Here is a 22317-nt window from a genome sequence, read left to right on the forward strand (position 1 = left end):
ATTCTTTAAAAGCTGCTTAAACATATTTCAAACGTCGTATGACTTAAGATTTTTTCTTAAAGTCACATTTACCATAACTGAGAGCTCATTTACGATTCAGAAAGGCCATTTCAAAAGCATTAAGTTACAACTTTTTCTTCGTGTAATATTCATGAATGAGACTATAAAAGGCAGCATTTTTTCGTGTAATTATTCGTAAACAAGATAATTTGTACTCCAAGTATTTTTTTCTTGCATTCTAAATTCATTATCTTTGCATAGATAACGGAAACATTGTTAGGACACATGCCATTTGTTATTTAACAGTTTCGTTTGTGCTAGTAAATTTTCTGAAATGTATGTGTTATTAAAACGTGATGCTTTATTAAAAGTCTAGTTCAAATTAACTTTTCTCATTTCAAAAAGAAAGTTAATCTTATACAACCAGTATTTGTATATATAAATAGGTTTAGTACTTGCATTGACCTTTTACGCATAAATTATAAAGTTTACAATTTTTTTGGTATTTTTTAGTTGTTTTTTTTTTTCAGAAAAAAATATTTTATAAAGTTGACATTTGACGCTTAAATTATAGAGTTTAGTATTGTTTAATTGTTTTTCTTTTCCGTATATAAAAAGTTAATTTACAAAGTTTACTAGGTTTAATTGTGGTAATTCTTTATATAAAACTAGTTTTTTAATTTTAAAATTTCCTAGACTTGTTTGAGTTTATTTCTATTTTTATTTTTGAAATACTTAATAACTATAAGCAACGTTGCGTCGTGAGCTTAAGTCATACCACTAGACTATTTAAACTTGTGACTTAAATGAACTAAAATGTCTAAAACATTTGTTTTTTTATACTTTGAGTTTTTTCAATCTATCCTTGAAATATGTCAGGACGTTTTTTTTATATAATAAATTGTATTAAAACTGTACCTTACATTTGAAAATGTATTACATGCTATTATTTTAAGGTCAGTTATACATTTTATTCTGATTTAAATAAATCAAATTATTAGAAATACAATATTATTTTTCAGATATATTTTAGCAAATTAATTAAATAGAAAATACTAACGATGAATTCAACACTAACTTTTAACAATTCTTTTTCAAACACAACACCAAACAATTCAAATATAGTTGATGATGAACATTTGTTGGGAAAAAGTATTCAGGTTCGTTGGTAAAGTTTTCAATTTTATTTTTTTAATGTTAGTACACAAGTGTTTAAATTGGTCTTTTAGTGTTATAAATATTACATCAATTGAATCAAACTTGTGAAGCTTTTGATTTTAATTTGATATTTTATTTGTTTTTGGATTATAATAAATAGAGTTACTCATTAAGTTTAACAGTTTGTTACAAATTTTACTATAGTTGTTTAGTTGTTTTAAATGTTATTAGGTAAAATAGTTACAATATTTCACATCTGTAATAACTAAAATAGCTCTTGTACACTTAGTGCTCTACCAAATTTCGAACAATTTTTTATTTATTCATTTAAAACTTTTCATACTTCCAGATGTTCATATTGTTAGTGATAGGGATTGTTGGTAGTTTGGGTAATCTGACAGTTATTTTCTCAATTATACTAATGAAAAAAGTTTACCAACAAGGAAATATTTTTGTCATAAACCTTGCCATAGCTGATCTGATGGTAAGTGTTTAACATTTGTTTAACAAAAAGTACTTCAATTTAAATAAAATTTTACTCAAAAATTTAAATTTTATTTTAAGTCCAGAAAAAGATCTGATGCTAAACATTTAATATTTTAATTAATTAAATTTACCTTTATTTATTTAAAAAAGTTTTATTAAATATCTTAAAGTAGTTTTCTCTAATTATTAAAAACCAAAGTCAAAATCTCAATTTTTCAGATAACCGGATTTGTAATACCAACGGTAATGATAAACGTATTGTATCCTCCATCAACCGAACAAGAAGTTATTCAATTATCCGCTACACCATTGTGTCAATTAACCGGTTACATTGTTACTGTCGCTTGTACGTGTTCAACTAATAATCTTATGATGATCGCTTTTAATAGGTTGGTTTATTTAAAAAATGAACTCGAAAAATTTAATAGCATAATATCTCACTCACTTAGTTGTTGATTATTGTTTTGGTATTATTTATCTTATTTACTACTTTTATATAGAATTTTCAAATAAAACTTTCAGAACAAAAGTTTGATAAGTAAAAGTTTTTTTGAGTTTATAAAATTTAACTCTTTGACAAAATTTTATGCACTTTATATTCTTTCAAAGCAAGTTTCAATGAAAAACTTATTACTTGTATAACATGTACTTGATAAAGTTAAATTAGCTATTTTCTACAGATACCTAGCAATAGTGCATAGTTCTGCGTACAATAAATACTTCAGTACCAGAAAAGCATACTTGATTGTAACAATTGTTTGGGTTTATTCGAACGCAACTGTTATACCTACATTACTTGGATGGGGAAATATAAGGTTAGTTTGTTATATATTTATAATGTTTGAAAAGAAATTTAATTATGTTAAAATAAATAGATGATACTTAAAAGTTTAACTTATAGAGTAACTAAAATGACTAAATGTTTTAAGAATTTACTTTAGAAGTAATTTTATTAAATAGTACTTAAGAAACAGGGTTAAATTAAAGTTCTCCTGAAAATCATATATCGATTAAAAGATCTCTTTTGAACTGTAAATTTATAATTTTATTTTTTGTATTAATAAATTAAATTTGTTGAACTTTGACGCTACTTTTATATTTTAAAATTTAAAAGCTTGTATTTTCAAAAATTGTATGTTATTTATCATCATTATATCCTTTTTCTTGTAAAACTTAACTAAAAAAATAAAACAAGTAATTTGTAATTTATAATAAAGTTCATGTTTTTTTTTGTTGTAAAAAAATTAATCATTACCCTAAAATCTTAGTAAACTAGTTTAAAGGAAATAAACATTTAAAAGTTTAGCGTTTTTAATTTACTTTAAGTCAGTGACTAGAAAATAGTTTTAAAAATATTTGTATGATTAAAACTTTATAATGTGATAGTACTCACTTTTTGTTAAAGGTTATTAATACTACAAAAGTCTTTATTTTTCTTCACAATTTTTGTTGGAAAACTTTGAAAACACTTTTATCGATAAACTTGAGTATTGATCCAAAAAAGTAAAAAGATCATTTTAAATTAGTTTATAAATAGAAAATAACTTCTGTTTTTTTTGTTCAAAACTTCTATATAATTTTCAAAACATTAAATAAAATAAAATTTCTTAGGTATTTAAATTATTCATTGTTTTGAAAATTGTTTATAAAAACTGTTTAATAACAAATTAATGAACTTTCTCATTTTTTTGTCAAGGGTATTACTTAAAAAAAAAAAAACTTTTAATGCTTTCACTTTACTATTGATTTGAAGAATCTTTGTTTAAACAAAAATAAATTAAATGTCACTTGGAAATACTATAAGCTGTGAACGATAATAACAAAGGAAAACCACAAAAGTTATTGATTAAACTGTTTCCCTTTACTACAAAACAACCTTTGAAGCTTTATTAGTTTTACAATTTAAATAAGCAAACTTGTTTATTAACATTTGCGATTTTATCTCTGTCTATAAACATAAATTATTTGAATATATTTTTTTTAAACTTTCAATCACTAAAGTATAGCATAAAACTAATAAATCAACGTCGTATTTAATTTAAAAAGGAAAGAAAGTATAATGATTTAAACTAATATGTTAACGTAAAATATATTTCAAATTTATATAGTATCTAAACTAGAAAAGAAACGTTTTCTAGTGGTAATTTGTATGATTTTTGAAGTAATGAATTTTTAATACATAAAAAACTTTGCTCAATTTTGTTATTAAATATTAATGAAAAGTGAAACAGTAGACTTTATTCGTCCTTTGGTTTAAATTGAAAGTTTTTTTTATTTTCAAATATACTCAAAGTTTTTAAAGCTTTTTTTTTTTAAACCAACCTTAAGTAGCTTAATGAGTTTTGATTTATCGCACAGTTTTTATAAATTACTAATATGTAATAAATTATATGAGTATATAATATAGTACAGTTATGTTTAAAACTAAGATTTTGTAATATATTTACAATTGATTTTACATAATAACTTTTTATTTTTATTATCGTGTTTAGTTTAAATACATTACTAAAACGATGATAACTGAGATTAAAACCTAGTTTTATAAGTTATTATAAACGTCACTTTTTGTAAAATAATTTTTAACTAAACAATGTTTATGTCTACAGATACGTTTTAAAATGAAGACATGTTTTTTTTGGTAAGTTTTATTTTTTATAAAAGTTTTTTTTCTACAGATACGATTCAAAGATGAAGATATGTGTCTGGAACGACAGTCATGATTACACATACACTTATTTTTTATGTATATGTGCATTGGGTATTCCTATGATATGCAGTACAGTTTGCTATGCTCGATTATTCAGGTAATTATATGTATAAATAGGCATTATATTATTATTAGTATATCTACAAATCACTTATTTCTATGTATATGTGCGTTAGGTATTCCTATGATATGCAGTACCGTTTGCTACGCTCGATTATTCAGGTAACTATTTTGTAGAAATATGTTATATTATGAAATTTGTTTTTTAATAAATGTACAAATACTTTTATTTTGTGTTTTTGTGAAATTCGTTTTCTTATGGTTTCCTTTACAGTTTGCTTTGTACGAGTGTTTAGGTTTTTGTTTATATACGAAAAACAGTTAGTTTGTTTTTTTGTCTATAAACTAGATTTGGATTTTGAAATTTCACACTTACATATATGCTTTACGCACTTGCGAATCTTAAGTTCCAGTAATTTGAATGTCATATTATCATTTTTGCATTAGTAAACTTTGCTTTATACCAGTTCAGCTTAGCGTTTATTTGATTTAATCAAAATATATAAATTTACATTTAAAGTAGGAATAAAAAAAAGTTTTTGAAAACTCTAATAAAAGTTAGAAAATTGTTTTTGAAAATAAAGTAACGGTTTAAGTGTAATAAAGTGGTTTTAAAACTTAACCAAAAGTTTATTACCTTTAAAACGGTTTAAAAACAAGTTTCAAATAGCGTGTCTAATAAAATCTCAAATTAAAATCATCTGCTACGCGAATTAAAACTTTTTAAATTTTACACGTACACCATAATCCTTCACATCTCATAAATCTCGCCTTAATCCCTTTAAGTTTATATCTTGGCATGTAAAACATGGAAAGTTGTATAAAGTGAAAAGAAACTGGTTTACTATTTTTAATTTGCTATAAAAGTTTAAAGGTAAATTACGTTTACTATGGCGTTTTTAGGTTAAATGTTTTAAATAAAGCACCTGTGATACTATCTACAGTTTAAAGTATTTAAGTATTAGATTTCATTTCATAAATACGATAAACACTTTGAAAAAAAGTTTTAAGATAACTTTGATATTTTTCTCTTATTTTCCTAGTAAAGTACGTTATATAATGTCGAAACTTGTATTGAGTGACACGAAACTTTTAATTTAAAATGTTTATACTATTTAAAATTTTAAAATTACCAGTTTTTTTTTAACTTTTTTTTTCAGTTACTAAGCTTGCAATGTTGTTTTTAAAATAACAAAACTTTAAGACTTTTACATAAGCATGTTATGTTGTTTTATAATTACTTATTAAGTTGTAAAAAAATTAAAAAACTACTGTTTTAATAAAATGTTACAGCTTTTAATGTGTTCAATTGGATTTAATGAGGCTCAATATATTTTTGATGTTTAAACTTTTAAGGCAGCAAAAATAAGTTTTCACTAAAAGTATTTTTAAACATATTTTACTACCATTTAAACACTTTATGTTATTTAAAATTTAGAATTAAATTTATTATATATTATCAACAGCCACATTTTTTTTACCATTAAACATCTTTTACTCTATTAAATTTGTTCGAAATAGAAATAAAATGTTTTTTTAACTTCACAATTAGTAAAAAAACGGGTAGACTATCAAAAAATGTCACGTCACATTATGAAAATTTAAAACATGAATGATGAACCGTTCTTAAATGTTTTCATGTTACTTGAAGTTTTATTTATCAATAATTATGTTTCAAAATTGAAATTTTTATTTTTTAAAGATTAGCAAAAAAAAAAAACAGGGAGATTAAAATAAATTAAGTTTTGTCAACTACTACATCTCAGAATATTTATAATATTTTATTCAACAGATCAGCAAAGAAAACGGGTCGGTGGGTCAGACAGCTGAGCAGGCAGAACGGGGTCAGGAATCTCAGGAGTGTGGAACGAGAAAAGTCACTTCTGAACACCCTAGTGGCGGTTCTGTGTACTTTCTACTCTTGCTGGTTACCCTACGGGATCATGATATGTTTCGTGCAAGTTGACAGTCAAGACGAATCTTTGAAAAGGGTGATTTTTTATCTTATTTTTTAATTTCTTTTTATATATATGGCTGGACGCCATATAGAATTATGATTTGTTTCTTAAAAAAATACAAATGTTAATATTGTACTTTATTTATTAGCCTATTAATTAAGTTACAACGTAATGATTTGTTTAAACAAAGTTAAATATCAGGGTACTTTTGTGTAAAAAGTAATTATTTTACTTAACTACTTACTGTAAATATTTTTTTTATAATTTAAATAACATCATGAAAACAAAAAAAAAATGTTTTACTTACTTCGTTTTTGTATATATAATGTTGCATCTTTAAAAGGTTATTAATTTTTTTTCATAAAAACAAATTACAATTGTAATTCTGTCAAAACAGCTATACGAATAATATAAGTATACTAGTACACATGACTCACAAATGTTTTATTAAGTTTTTTTTTATGATGTCATACGATAAATTTTTAGAAGATTGGTAAACTTAGAGTATGCATGCTAAATAAGCCAGTGTGCGTAAAATATTGACAAAACAGGTAAGAAATGCATACATAGATAAAGCTAAAATTTTTCTCCAACAAAAATCTAAAAATCTATAATCTTTGTTCTTTGTGAATCATGATAATTATATAAACACATTTATTGCGTCAAAAATACGAGTTTCACGCATATAGAATGATAGCACGAAATTATTTTAATTTTTTTATGTTAGTCATTACCATGCACTGAAAACTATTGAAAAGTTGTATAGTTTATGAAAATAAAATATTAAATAATAACATTTCAAAAACAGTTTCAGAAAATTATACTAAATCATGTCCAAAAAGGTCTAAGATTATTTTTTTTATTGTTTATGGTACATTAACAACGGTAAGTTATTAAACTACAATAAAAAAATTTTTAATTACACAGCTTTAACTTCACTATAACAAAAAGTATTTTCACATAAAGTAGGGAATGAAAACTAAAGATTGTAAAAGTAATCTTCTTTATCACTATCTAAGACTAAACCTCATTAATGTATACACTTATAATATATTATCAAACTTTCCCTATTTTTTTTTACTTTTACCATGTTATTCTGCACGTTTGGATTGTCTGGTTGAAATTCAAACTTTAATAGTTTTGTGAACGAGCTGCTATATTATAAAATCTATATATCGCATATATATGAATCATAATCATCATACAAGTTGTTGTGTAACTCTTACTACGCACTGTATAACGTGACACTTTTGATTGATTAAAAAATTAATTAAATAGAGTTAATAATGAACTAAAAAAGACTACTTTAAAATTTTATGTTTACAACTGTAATAATTTTTAATATTAATCTTAGTAACCATAATAGTTTCTATATAAACGGTTTGAATAAAGGTTTATTCTCTCTGTAAAATTTAAAAGTATCTTTTTAAGGTAGCTCTGATAGGAAGTTTTAAATTTATGATTTTATTGACATTTAAGTGAAGCTTTAATATTGTGCTAGCAGCTAATATGCATGTATTTAAATTAATTTATTTGGTTAATTTTGTGGTTAACCATGGCTTTTAAGCTAACCATCGTCAAATTAGTAAAAATACTTAAAGCTGTTAAGTAATGCTTTTAAAGTCAGTTAATGTGTTGTATTTGTTTTTTGTATATTTTGCTTATATTTAAGTTATTACTCACAATCAAGTTAAGCTTATTTACAAAAACGTACGCTAATAAAGGTAAATATGTTACCTTTTTTTAAATAATGGATGTGTAAAATACTTTATTTATAACAATTATGCTTACAGATAGTTATGCTTACAGATCGATGTTAAATTTCTTAGTACAAAACATTACTTTTTTTTCCTAACAGATAGCGGGCTGGATTGCATTGACAAACTCGATGTTAAATTTTTAAATTTAAATATATTTTATATTTGTTATTATAATAATGTGTAATATTTTTCCTAACAGATAGCGGGCTGGATAGCACTGACAAACTCGATGTTAAACTTCTTCATCTACGGAGCGATGAACAAGGGATACCGCAGAGGTTACAGGAACCTGTGGTACCTTGTATTCAGGTCTGTAAGTTAAATATAAATAATCACTGATGTAATATATATGTTTATTTAGTTCTGATATTTTATGAAAACTGATTAATTTTAAAATCTCAAATTAATAAGCATTTTTAAACTTTTTTTTTATTAAACTTATCTTTTATTATATCTTTTAAACAAAAGATTTACTGACGTTGTGTATATTTAATCCAATTTAGATTTTTCTGTTTATTATACAAAAATATAACTCAAATACTAGTTAACATTATTTTTAATAAAAATACTTTATGTTTTTCAGGTGCTCGGGAAGGGATAAGTTGAGACAGTTCGATTCTGATCAGATTCACAACAAAATATCTGGAACCCTATCTAACAGGTTCGTAAAACATGGCAGTTTAGATAAGGACTATTATATTTCAATAAATGTAACGAGGTATTTTGTTTGATTTATTTTTGTAGTATAGTAAGTTCTGAACCGTAATAAATGTATGGTTAAAATATTCTAAATATGAACTGTAATGAATGTATTTACCTTTCATTATAATATATAATTTTTAAATAAACAAAATCAGTTTCAAGCATAGTTGTAGATTAATAATTTTCAAGTATAGCGTTTAACAACACACAAATGCCTATTTAAAACTTTAAACATAGTTTAGAAACTTTTATTCAAAAACTACCCATTAAACTCTAAATAAATATATTTTAAATAAATACCTGATTTAATTATTTTCTCAAGCTCAAACCACGTCATAATATATTTGACATTAGCTTTGTTATTTTTCAAAGTGTTTTTTTTTAACACTTTTATGTAAATATAAAAAAGTGAAAAAGTATTTTCAAAAACTTAAATTTTATTTGTAGTAATTTTGATTTTTTAATAAAATTAAATTTTTTTTTTTCAATAGTCAACGCACGTAAGCGCATACCTTTCAACGCATTTTGAAATATTGCAATTATTTTCTCGAGTAACAGCTTAAATCGCATTCTTCAAAATAACAAAGACTTTCGATATTCACTTAACCCTTTAAAAGTTTTGTAAACATGATTGTGTGTGATACTTCATACTAGTTTAGTAGTAAATTTTAATACTATTATGTAATATAAAAATAATATTCATAGTTGTAAAAACTACATTTTTATACTAATAATAAATTTATATTTTCTATATACTTCTTTCAAATACGGTCAACATGGAATATTTCTTAAACAAGATGTTCAAGTTTTTGAGAAGTTTTAACACTTTCTCAAGGTCAAGCATAACTGAATACTATTTTCACAGAAATTCATTTTATTCGAGAAAAGTTTCCAGCATATCGAGCAGAAAATCTCAGTCTTCTCCGTTGTACAACCAAGTGGTTAGAATTTTTATAATGTATTTGTCACTTACATAAAACATTACTAAATGCTTTTGTATACATGTGTACACAACTGATAATGTTTAGATGTATTCTTAAATAGGTCTTTATATATCAATACGTAATGATAAGATACTTTATAAGTTATTGTTAAATTATTTAGGATACTTGAGCTTATGTTATTTTGTTAAAACGATCACAAATTTATACTTTATATATTTATATTTTATACAGAGTAGACACCAGAGTATTAAATCTCGTGCAAGTATGAAATCAAGAACAAACTCACCTAATATTAACATTAAAGTAAGTAATATTTTTAATTTTTATTGTTTGTGTATTGTAACTAAATAAACTACAAAGTTGATAACTTAGCTTTTACATTAAGCTAAAGTTTGTTCAAATGTTATGATGTAGTATGTCTAAAGCAAACGTGATTAAAACAACTTTACGCGAAATTTGAAACTTCATGTTTTTGTTGATTACTTATCTTTTAAATAGAAAAACAAAACGAAAATTTTAAAACTAATAATTTTTACTTTTAAAAAATTTAAAGTATTTTACTAATTCGGTGTTTTGTTATATTTTTAGTTCGTTTTTTTTTTCTTTTAACTATTGGTTTTAGCAAGTTGCTTTTCGTAAAAAATCTATTTTATTTTCAATTTAGAAAAAAGTAAACTAAGGTAATAAACAAATAAATGTTTTCACAGAAAAGAACTCAATCGGCTCCTAACAGAACGCCAACTCCGAAGAGAGAGTCCTGGAGAAAGAGACATCCTACAAATCTGGAAGAAGTGTTTCACAAGAAATCGCCAATACTTATTAGAAATTACGCGAAACAGGTAAGAAGTATAAGAGATGTTATAAAATATTATATATACTGTAAAAATTTATGTAAACGAAAATGTAGTAAAAAAAGACTAAAACAATAAATCAAAAGCTCAAAATAAGATATAAAAGTAAGCTAAGGATATTGTTCCTTGCATAGGTCTTTGTTAACATTAATGTAGTAAATGAGTACTAGTAGTGTAGTTGCTTAAATATTTTTTTGCTAATAATCAATGTTTCTTAACATTAATAAGCTACTCTAGGATTAACCTAAACAAACTCTATAACAGAAAAAAAATTTGTATTAAGACATAAAAGAGCAAACATCTAACACAAGACAACAATACCATTATTATGGCTTTAACCAAGTAAAATATTTCAAAACAGGACAACAACATCAAAGACCTAGAATTTCAGAAGAGAAAGATATTACCTCGTACCGATACGTACTACAACAATAATGAAAAATTTAGCGAAAACGTTTCTTTGCTGAAGCCTGATGGATTAAAATCTAATAATAAAAACTAACCTTAATTATACTTTAACAATTTTTAATTTACTTAACTGTGTTATTGTTGTGTTATGTTTTGTAATACATCTAGAACATTAAATGATAGATAGTTAATCATACCGAAAACGTTACTTTCCTTCACTATTTTATTATTGAATAACATGTTTACACTTTTGAGTTCTATTTTTTTCATTTGTTTTCAAATTTTTGTAAATTTTTAATTTCACATTTGTTTTTTTAATTTTCACTGCCAATAAACGTAATGCAATTCATTTAAGTTTATTCGCTTTTTTTATTAATAAAAAACATTTATTAAAACTTATAAAAAAAAGTTGTTAAAAAACATTATTTTAATCATACTTATCAAACGTGTTAAGTGTTTAATAACGACACTTTTGGAAAAAAAAAACTAGAAAAATTTCTTTAATTTTGATTATTAAACGATTGATGCAAATCGAGATCGATGAAAAAATTTTTTTTTTATTTTTTATCAGCTTTGAAAACACCTAAAAACAAAATTTTAGTTTTAAAATAGAGTGTGTAGCATATTTATATCGAAAACTAACAAGAACCAAAGTAATAAGTTATTATTTCAAACAAAAGTAGTACAACGGTTTTTTATTTGTTTAAAATAAACACAAAACTTGGTTAGGTTTTGTTTACCTTGCATAATTAAGCTCAAACAAATAGTAGTCAACAAATTCCCTGCATCAATATTTGATTACCATGAAATCCTGTTCAGAAAGTTGTAACCAAGCTACTTAAACTATTTTTGCTATAACAGAAGTTTCAAAACTTTCCAATTTCATAACACGCCAGATATTTAAAATATTAAGTCAAATCAACTCAAGTGTCAAAACTTTAAAACAATGGAACAGAACTGTTGATACATTAGTTTGTGACATTTAAACTGTCGGACTTTAAAAGTTATTAAAACTTGAACTCGTAAATTTTAAGTCACAACGAGTCAGGTTATACATATTTCAAATTACGACAACTCAAGTTTTAAAATTTAAAACAACGATAAGACACATTTCGATTAACGACTATAAAATAACAGCTATTAATCTACAAAAATTTGAAAATTTTATCTTAAGTACTAAAGCAAAGTATACTGAAAAGTATTACTAAGCTACTGAAAGTTGTGAATAAAACTTTTTATGTTATGTATGCTTCAAAATCATAAAACAAATTTTTTACATTGGCGTTTTATTGGATAATAAGACAAATGTATTCGTATACAATAAAACAAAAACATTAACTTTATCAATGTTTAAGAATTTTATTTTTTATTCCAAAATATCATCATATTTTTTAGTAGCCTTTATATTTTCTGAAATAGTAATTCGATAACAAGTTTTAAATACTGAAAAAAAAATGTAAAAAAGGTGTACCATTAAAAAAATCAACTATGATACAAAAATTAAAAATCTGATTTGTATCATGGAGTAAATTACACTTACGACTTTATTATTAAAACACTTCTTAGTTTCTCTGCTAACTCATGTTTAACTAGTTTGTATTTTTATTTAAAAGTTACTACAAAGTTTAAATCGAAGCATTCACGTTTTATTTTTCTTTTGTTTAAAAACTGTCTTAAATTGTAAATAAAGTTTCAAACTATCAAGTTTTAAATAAGTTGCATAGCGTTTTTAACGATATAGCTAAATACTTGGAAAACAATAGTTATAACGATTTCAAATTAGTTTATGTATTTACGAGTTGAAAGTTGGGAATAAATTTATTTTTTTTAAACTACCTTGAAGATTATTTCACCTTTAATACAAAGTTTAAGCCAAAAAGTTACGTTGTTGATGTTTCTTTAAAACGTAAAATGTGTGATTTATATTTATTTTAAAGACGTTTGTGGCTCAAGTTTTATATAAAAAGTGTTTTTAAACTTAGTTAGCAAGAAAAATTATTACTAGTATTAAAATATATTTTAATATTAATAAGATATTAGATATGTATAAAAGAAGTATTAAACACTTTCAAAACTACTTCAAATGCGATTAGGGTAATCTAGTGTTTTCAATATTTTAAATGATATCGTAAAAAAGTTAAATATTTAGACAAACTTAAAGTGCATAACTAATCTAAAACTTTATAATTCAAGTAAAATCAAGGTTTTGTAGCTTTGTTTTTAGACGTTTGTTTTAATAATTTTAGTTTAGGGAAACAAACTTGTTTAAACTATAAACAGAAAAGTAATGCTAAAAGTTTTGAGAATATTCACAAAAAGCTTTATTGTTTTATACTTAAGTCTTGTTTAATTTTAGATTAAAAAAGTAATTACATTTTAAAAAGCATCTTATTTAAAAAGTATAGATATAAGTAAGTGTGTTGTTTTGCTTTTGGATAGAATTTAAAACTGTGTGAGTCAATTTAAAAAAATTACATATTATCTATAGCTAATACATATAGTAAACTTATATGTAATTTTTGTCTCCTATATATTTTTTTGTTATAATATTTAGTACATTTTAGCTTTTTTGTCAATATTTTATACCACTTAATTGACACTTCAATTGTTGTTATACAATACCATAGAACGTAGGTATTAATGTTATTAATTTTTTTTAAGAGTTTTGTTAAAAAGTAATCTTTCACTTTATAAGTTTTCTTAACTTATATTTAAGTTGTTTATCAAATATAAAATTAATGAAGCTATACGAATAATATACGTTCATTATTAGTTATGTATTAATAAAATGTCGACAAGTAAACTAATTTAAAGAGATATTCTCACGAAGTTTAAGGTACGCTAAATGAGTAATATGTAGAATTTTTTAATCAAAGACTTACAAACAAATTTAATTGAACAAATTTGACTGTAATATAATGCAAGTAAAACACACTTATTTTTTTGAAAATATGTGTGTGTGTTAGTTATCATTTGATTTGAAATAAAAGATTCATTTGAGAATAGAAACATTATATATTCATATATATAATAGAAACATTTTCGAATTCATAAAGAGCGTATCTTATCGATGACTCTACTGTATTAATATACTCATGCAAGATGTTATGCATTAATTTAAACTAGAGTATTGACTTCGATAAGGTATTCTCCTTGAGCATAAGAAAAGCGTTCCTGTTAGTTTTAAGGCAAGATTTACCATAACATACTGAGTAGCTAATATCTATGTAGTTGCAATAAAAATACGGTATATTCTATTAGTTTTGAATCTATTTTTTTTTCTAAAAAGTATTTGTTTTGTTTTGGCATTAATTGTTTTAAGATACTGTGTTGATTAATTAAGTTTATCTATTTTCTTTACTATCGTTGTTTTTATAAATATTATGACTCTCAAGTTTGACCTTAGTATTTCATTAAGTTATCTTAAGGTTTGATTAACCAGTTCGATCATCAGACCAGAAGCCTTGGGTAGACTGAGACCGGTTTTGTCCTGATTAAGACTCACTTGCAGTCTTCAATCTACAAACGGTCTATACATGTAAGCATTAAGCAACCATTTGTTGGCATTGATCAGTGACGTCAGCATTGCTTTTTGCCGTGCAACGTTCAATACATTTTCAACTAGGCAAGACAGCTGGTACGCACGCATAACAAAGGGTTGATCATACCAATTCGATCATTAGACCACAAGCCTTCGGTAAACTGAGACCAGTTTTGTCCTGATTAGAACTCGTCAGTCAGTTTTAACCGAAAAATTTGTAATAATCAATCTACAAACGACTCATACATGCACGCATAAAGCAACTATTCGCTAGTATTGATCAATGACGTCAGCATAACTTTTCTTACATAAAGTGCATAACTGTTAAAGTACATTACCGATCTTCTTACTGCTTTTATTCAGCGAAAACATGTATAGGCATACAAGCGAAATAAAAAACAGTTATATACTTACTAAAAAGCAAAAAAAAAGTTTTAATGTTTTTATTTTGAAAACTTATGACTAAATTTTAGTTCATTTGAATTAAAGGTAACCGCACAATCCCGACCCAAAAAATCGGAATACGGCTTACTGACCAAGGGTAAGGGTTAGGGGTAACAGTCACTGTAAAATCTATAAAAAGAATATAATAAAAAACAAAAATATATTAATAAAAAAAAAAACAACCAAGGGTTAGGGTAAAAGGAATAGTAAAAAATAAAAACAAGAAGTAAAAAATAGATAATAAATATAAAATAAATAAAGTAAGAAAGTTTAAGAATTGTGCAGGTTTGAATTGATCGCAGGTGAAGTTGTAAGTTTACCCCATTGAATACATCAGTGGTCCTCAAGGTGTACACTGGTGCACACTAGAATTTTTTTTGTGGTGCGCGAATTTTTTAGAGTACAAAAAAGTCATTTATGGGTGCACGAAATTTTGAGATTAAAAAAAACATAGAGTTAGATTAAGTATGTAGTTAATATTTAATAAGGTATTTAAAGAATACTGGACTAAGGATTTTGTAGCAATTGCGGAGAAGTGTTCAATTAATAAGTGTGTAAGACAAAGCCATATAACTATAATATCATTCTGAAAATAAAGTAAAAGAAATTAACAGGTCAATAAAGAGAGGATCAAATAAAAAAAAATCAGCTTCAATTTGAAATGGTTTTAATGTAAATACAAACTAAGTTATGACTTTTAAGGAGAAATGTACTAATAAAAGTGTTTACGTAGTCCCACCACTAATGGCACTTATTAAAATTAGATCTTGGAGTGCACTGATTTTATTTTTTGCAGCTTGGTGTACACAGAAATTGATTAGCTTGACAACCACTGGAATAAAGTGATCTCTCATAGTTACGTATTAAGCTTAATTTTTATTTTTTCGGTAGTTTTTATACAACTATTTTTGTACAAATAAAGAAATGTCATCTGTACCTCCTATGACACCAAAACGATTAATTTCATATTTCTGTGTATTTTACGTAAAAACTTTGATTTAAAAATTCTAAAACTAAACTTTAAATTAGGCGAAAAATATAATATACGACATTTTTTAATACATATTATCGTCTTTGAAATGTTTACTATAATCTTTTTCATTGTTTAAAATGAGTTTGTTGTATATTAAGTAATTAGCTAACCATTTGTTTTCAGATTAATAAGACAATTCAATAAATTATAATTTTATCAACTTTTCGTAAAATTGATTAACTACGGAAAATTTTTATAAAAAGCACTGCGGAAAATTACAACCACTTACACAACATAAAAGATACAATCTTTTATAATTTATTCTAAAAAGCAAAACTACTTAGTAAAACAAAAAATAATTGACTAAAAATTAAAACATTTAACTACAATGTAAGAACTATTTAATAATTTATTTTGATGTTATAAGCTAATCTCGTAAACAAAACATAATTAATTTTAATTTGTTACAGTGAATCTTTAAACTTAAAACTTCTTAAACCATCCTATATTTCAATGAAAATACCTAAAAACAACAACACTTATCTTATTTGTTTTAAAAAACAGTTAGTTTACTATTTAAAACTACTTATAATCTAAACTACTTTAAATTAGCTAGTTACTGCAATGTATTCTTTTAGCTTATAAATACTTGTATTAGATTTTAACTATCTCTTAGTATTCTACTTTTAATAAACACTTATCTTAAAGGAACTGTGGCTTAAAAGTATTTTTTAAATGCTTTATAGACTTTAAAAGTCAAAGTAAACTAAGATTTTTCTTTATTTTTTATAGTGTGTTTTAATTATTAAAGTACTGATTTAATTTTGTGTTGCAAGGAGCTAAGACATTAATTTTTGTAATTAGATGTTTTTAATAAAAAAGTACAGAAGATAAGATGTTTCCTTAAAATTCTCTGTTCTTGATGAACTGTAGTTTATAATTGCTCTGATTCGGAAATATATTCTACTTCGGTTCGTTTGAACTTAACAACTTAAATGTTTCGCGTTTTTTGTTATTTTAGTCTCTTAATTTTCAATGTAAGAATTTAAAATTTAACTGCAACAAAGAAGTTTATATTATAAGCTTATAAAAATTTTTTAGAATATAACTAAAATAGTACACGGAAACGAAGTTATTAGCCAAGTTACTAAAATAATATTAATACTAAAATTTAAATTATAATATTAGTTTGAGAACGAAGTTAATTTTTCTTTAAAGAAAACTTTTGATAAATTGTGCATGTAAGTTAAGAGTTATTATTCCGTAGCACATACCAGTTATAAATATTTAACTAATAATTGTAATATTCTATGTTAAAAAGTAATGATTTCAAATTAAAATTAATTAAATTTGATTTCGCTGATACTCATTTTTAATCTTATAGGTTAGGGATAATTTATTTTAATAATAAAATATCATGTTTCAATTTTATCTTAAACTAAGTTTTACAAATAGTTAATCTATATTAAGAAGTTGAAAAAGTTAATTAAAATCATTTAATCAGTATACACACTCATCTTTACTTAATAAAGTTAACAACTGTTTTAGAACTTTTATTCAAATAAAATGGATCGGTTTCAAAACTTTAACATTTGCAGTCCTCTGCAGGTATATATTATTGTTTTGTATGTTCTATTATATTGTTTTATATATTATCATTTTATGTTAAAAACTGTGTGGTCTGATGTCATAGAGACACTAATGGCGGCTTCGAATCCTCTCTGGGTAAAAAATAGAATACTGAATGTCTTTTAGTTGACACTAAACGTAAAATAATATTTCCTGATTGGCAAATAGTATGAGTGTGACTTTTGTGGGCATTAAAACGTAGCGATTGATTATTGTGACGTAATAATGTTTGTGATGACTTTTCACTTTTATTAAACATTTTTAGTCGTTTTTGTATGTTGAACTTGTTAAACTTTGCCGAGGCGTTTTTTAATCTTGACCGGCAAAAATAAAACTTCTAAGATGATTACCTAATTATATTAGGCTTTACAGTACAGGCACATAAGTGAGGGTGATTGTTTAAAATCAATGTTTAATACTTATTTCAGGATTCTTATAAAGCTTGTTGATATTACATAAGTAAAATTAATTTGTCTTGTTGTTAAACACAAAAAGAGAAGTTCAAGTTAATTTTTAACTTTTGTACTAAGTTTTATTTTATCAAATACACTACCCTTAACATTTAATAATTTAACTAAAACTTGGCTGTATAAATGAATTTAAAAGTGTAATATTAAATATGAATTTCATGAAATACAATGTCTAAAGTACATTTGAAATCTAAAATTAAAAATAATATTGTTTGAAAAATTTTAATGCTATATATTTAGATTTAAATGTTGAAAGAGCTTTATAGGTTTTCCATTTAGACTTGTACCTCTTATATTTTCTTAACCTTTTGTTTTTAACCATAACACTAAACTAATAGATTTAAATTCATTACACTTTGTAACAAAAAAAAAATTAAACAAAATAAAATTTTAAGCATATCTAAAGACTATGTACTTTTGGTGTTTCAACTAACCGTTTGCTGGTATTGATCAGTGACGTCAGAATTGTCATTTTTTAATTATTTTTTTATACTTTTGTTTCTAGCCATATCGCTTAACTATAAAACTTTACTTTTGTTACACTTGTTAAGGTAAAAAAGAGAATTCAACAAAATATATGTTTAAATAGTAACTAAAGATTATGTGCCCTTGGTGTGAATAAGGCAAACATATAAATATACTCAATTAGTTTGTTTAAAACTGCTTTGAAAAATCATTTTAGTCAAAATTTATTTTGGACCCTTTGTATTAGTAGATTATTAATTTAGTCAAAAATATATAATTTATAAAAATTATTAATTAAACTTCTGATAAAGTTGTTTCCTATTTATGCTGTGTGTATTCGAAAAAATATTATTAATTTTTTTTATTCATATAATTTTTTGGTAAAGACTTGATAGACTTTGTGTTATATCTATAAAACTATGGTTTTAAAAGAAGTTTTAATGACAATGTACAAGATAAAAAACTTCAGATGCTTACAAAGTTTTATAAAATCAAATAAATTATAGCAGCTATACATTTGGATGTGTATTCAAAACTTATCTCTACAAGAAAAAAACAAAGGTAATAAATCAAATATTTATTTATTTTTTAAATAATATAATCAGAATTTTATTTTTATATTGTAAAATCTTAAATCATTATACAGGCTATTCTTTTTACATATTATTTAATATCTGACAGAAGCATTTAAAAAAAACTATTAACTTCACTTAATTTTGTTTGACTCAAATAACCAGTTGAATAAAATATTTGACAAGAAAACAATATTGAAATGCAATGACCAAATTTTTACAGCTATAATGCACAAAACAAATTTTCTGATTAATTTTTACAAAACAGTATTTTTACTTTTGGTCAAAGAAACTTTTATTTATACTTGTTTTTATAAAGGCAGAGGAAGAAAGGCAAACATTCCAACTCACAACCTTCCTCCATGTCTCCAAAACTTTCATCCCAATCAACTTAACGCTATGCTCTCCCAAGTACAAAACAAGAACCCTAACAATCTTTTAAACAAACTGGCTATGACATCACAGATGCCCAACATGGCACAGTATATCCAACAAGTTTTTCATCAAAGCAAAAGCGCTGATGAATTTTTTCAAACTATATCACCGGTTCTGGCTGCAACTCAACCACCAATGGTGCCTATAACACCTTCAAAAAATGCACAAGAACCACTGACAATGACTGTACCTCTTCCAAATGGACCACTAGTTGTACCTACATCTGCGAACAATGGACAGCCGGCTATGCCTCATCTATCAAACATACCACCACCTGGAATTTTTAACCAGTTTCCACCAGTACCAATGACATCTCAACCAATAAATCAAATACCATTAAGACAACATGACCTACTAGTTGCTAACCATAACATGATTGCTCCAACGAACAGCAATTTGCTTAATAAAAACCCAGTTTTACCTAGTTTCGGACCACAACCCAACATACTAGTAAATCAACAAGTTCTACCAACATTTCAAGGATTTGTACCTGGACCATCTAACATGCAACAACTACCACCAACAGTTCCAGGTCTTGTACTAGAACCATCTAACATGCAACAACTACCACCAACAGCTCAAGGTTTTCTACCAGGACCCTCTAACATGCAACAAGTTCCACCACTTGCTGAAGGACCTGTTAACCAGTTTATGCTTAACAGACAACGACGAATGATTTCACCCAGACACGGAGGCCAAGGAATGAGGCCACCACCACAACGTATGCTGGTAGGCCAGTCAGTCAAAGTACCAACTGGGTGCAGAAGAAAAAAACGAATGAGGAGACAGTCGCCACTTGCACTTCCTATTTTATTAAACAGAGCTCCAGCAAGTCCAAAAGAATTAATCAGGCTGGTTAATGAGAGACAAGAACTGGCAAGGCGTGGACAAACAACCAGTCCAAAAGCTTCCAGAGAAGTGATGAGAAACTCGTCAGCTTCGGGAAGTCCCCTTGTTAGAGAACGACAGTCGACGTCAAACAGCAGTATAATTGACTTGACAAGATCTAGTTCTAAGGTAAGTGTTAGTAGTTATTATTGAATTTTGCTCAGTTAACTTTTTATGTTTTACAACTATTTATTTTTAAGGAAACCATACTCAAATGCCATTAAACTTATTTACTGATTTTTTGTGCTTAGCAGGTCACTCAAAAACATCCAAGTGAGAGAGGCGGTCATCCTGATGCAGCTCACAGCAGTTTAAAGTCATCGCCTGATGAGGAAGTACCTTCAGTTGAAACAGGCTTAAACAAGTCACCATCAGCAATCCAGTCTCAGGCTGAAACAAGATCAGAGAGCAATAAAAATCAAGGAAATGTGACTGAAACTAACACCAAAAATGTGAACGGTTTGTTTGAAATTTTTACTTATTGTTGAACTTTCTGTTAGTTGTAAAACTCAAAGTAGGTCATCACCTGGTTCAATTTCATTTTACAGGACAAAAGAATGTAAGCGAAAGCAGGCAAATAAAGCAAGAACCAAACCAAAGTAATCCTGAAAACCAACGAGAACATGGTGAACACGGATCAACTCAAAATAATTCACAAAGTCAAAAGTTACAGAGTGAACTCCAAAAGACCTTAAACGGTATGTACATTGTAAAATATAAACAGTTATTTTTAATTTTAAAGACTTTTAGAAATTATTATGTGTTTAGGATTTTACTTACTGCATATTGAATTTATATTATATGACTAGCAGTATCTAATATGATGTATTGATATTGATATTATATTACTAACAGTGACCAGCAAACTTAACGGAAGAAGAGAACCATTTACCACGCAAGAAGTGTCCAGTCAGCAAAATAAAACGGCTTCAGCGAGTCCATTTGAAATAGAACGACAATTTGAACGAGAAGCGATCAGACCCCAACTCAAGTCTAGTTTTAAGGTAATCATTATTACTTCTTCTTATACTGAACTTACTTAGCTTTTTATGTTTTAAACTATTTCTGTAAACATACCATGTAAAATGCAGATGTCATAAGCTTTATTTTCTAATACTTACACTTAACAGGTTGTTCCAAAACTTCCGAGTAAGAAAGTCAATTCTTGCGATGCAGTTAACAGCACATTAAAGTCATCCACGAGAAATCACAACTCCCCAACACCAACAAGTCCAAACAAGTCACCATCAACTGACCAGTCTCAAGCTCAAGTAGAACTAGCAAGCACTGCAAAGCGATCAGTGACCAGACCGCCAACTTCTAGTGCTTCAATAAGCTTACCAAACCATCACCTACATTCTTCCAGTTCAACGGTTAGAGTTAAACTTTTAAAGTTTAACTGTCTTATTAATGGGTGTTATTTCAAGAAACAATTTAACATACAAAGCAAAACTCAACTGGTGATATTTTGACAGGTCATACCAAAATCCCAAAGTGTGAGAGTCAATTCTTCAAGTGAATCTAATAGCAGTTTAAATCCGCGTCCATATAAGGGTAAAACAGGTTTAAACAAATCACCATCAACTGGCCAGTCTCAATTTCCGGCCAGTAATGATAATCAAGGTAATGTGTCTGAATTGAGCTCCAAGAGCCGAAAAGGTATGTTTGATTTTTTCACTTGTAAAAATTTTTTGCTAGTTCAGATATATGCAGCTTAAGTAATTCATTAAAGTTTATTCTAAAGGACGAGCAATTTCTACTGAAGTCGGAAACATGCAAATAAAGCAAGAACCAAACCAAATTTGCACTAAAAATCAACAAGAACAGAATAAACAAGAACGAGCCCAAGTTGTTTCACAAAGTCAA

At 25.9% G+C, this 22317-nt stretch overlaps 1 protein-coding gene across 2 annotated transcripts; it reads left to right on the top strand.

Annotated features, from left to right (window-relative positions):
- The first annotated feature begins 1020 nt into the window (after positions 1-1020).
- Positions 1021-11377, top strand: LOC145844235 (melatonin receptor type 1B-B-like). Of its 2 annotated transcripts, none has more exons than XM_082951608.1 (12): positions 1021-1160; positions 1508-1642; positions 1864-2033; positions 2325-2459; positions 4320-4448; positions 6204-6402; positions 8329-8438; positions 8713-8790; positions 9697-9772; positions 10007-10078; positions 10483-10614; positions 10988-11377. In XM_082951608.1, exons 1-12 carry the CDS (start codon positions 1062-1064, stop codon positions 11126-11128), a joined length of 1476 nt encoding a protein of 491 aa, XP_082807734.1. In that variant the 5' UTR covers positions 1021-1061; the 3' UTR covers positions 11129-11377. The 2 variants fall into 2 exon arrangements, with proteins under 2 accessions (XP_082807734.1, XP_082807735.1); XM_082951609.1 differs by having other exon boundaries at positions 1069-1168.
- The last annotated feature ends 10940 nt before the right edge of the window (positions 11378-22317 follow it).

Source organism: Thalia democratica, chromosome 9 (genome assembly GCF_965202585.1).
Source record: "Thalia democratica chromosome 9, ktThaDemo2.hap1.1, whole genome shotgun sequence".
Classification (NCBI taxonomy): domain Eukaryota; kingdom Metazoa; phylum Chordata; class Thaliacea; order Salpida; family Salpidae; genus Thalia; species Thalia democratica.

What these genes read in the sequence shown, in the direction of transcription:
- LOC145844235 (XM_082951608.1), top strand. Translation starts at nt 1,062, where the DNA reads ATGAATTCAACACTAACTTTTAACAATTCTTTTTCAAACACAACACCA. An exon ending in TTGCCATAGCTGATCTGATG is followed by an intron (nt 1,643 to 1,863) that starts GTAAGTGTTTAA and finishes TCAATTTTTCAG; the next exon opens with ATAACCGGATTTGTAATACC. An exon ending in CTGTGGTACCTTGTATTCAG is followed by an intron (nt 8,439 to 8,712) that starts GTCTGTAAGTTA and finishes TATGTTTTTCAG; the next exon opens with GTGCTCGGGAAGGGATAAGT.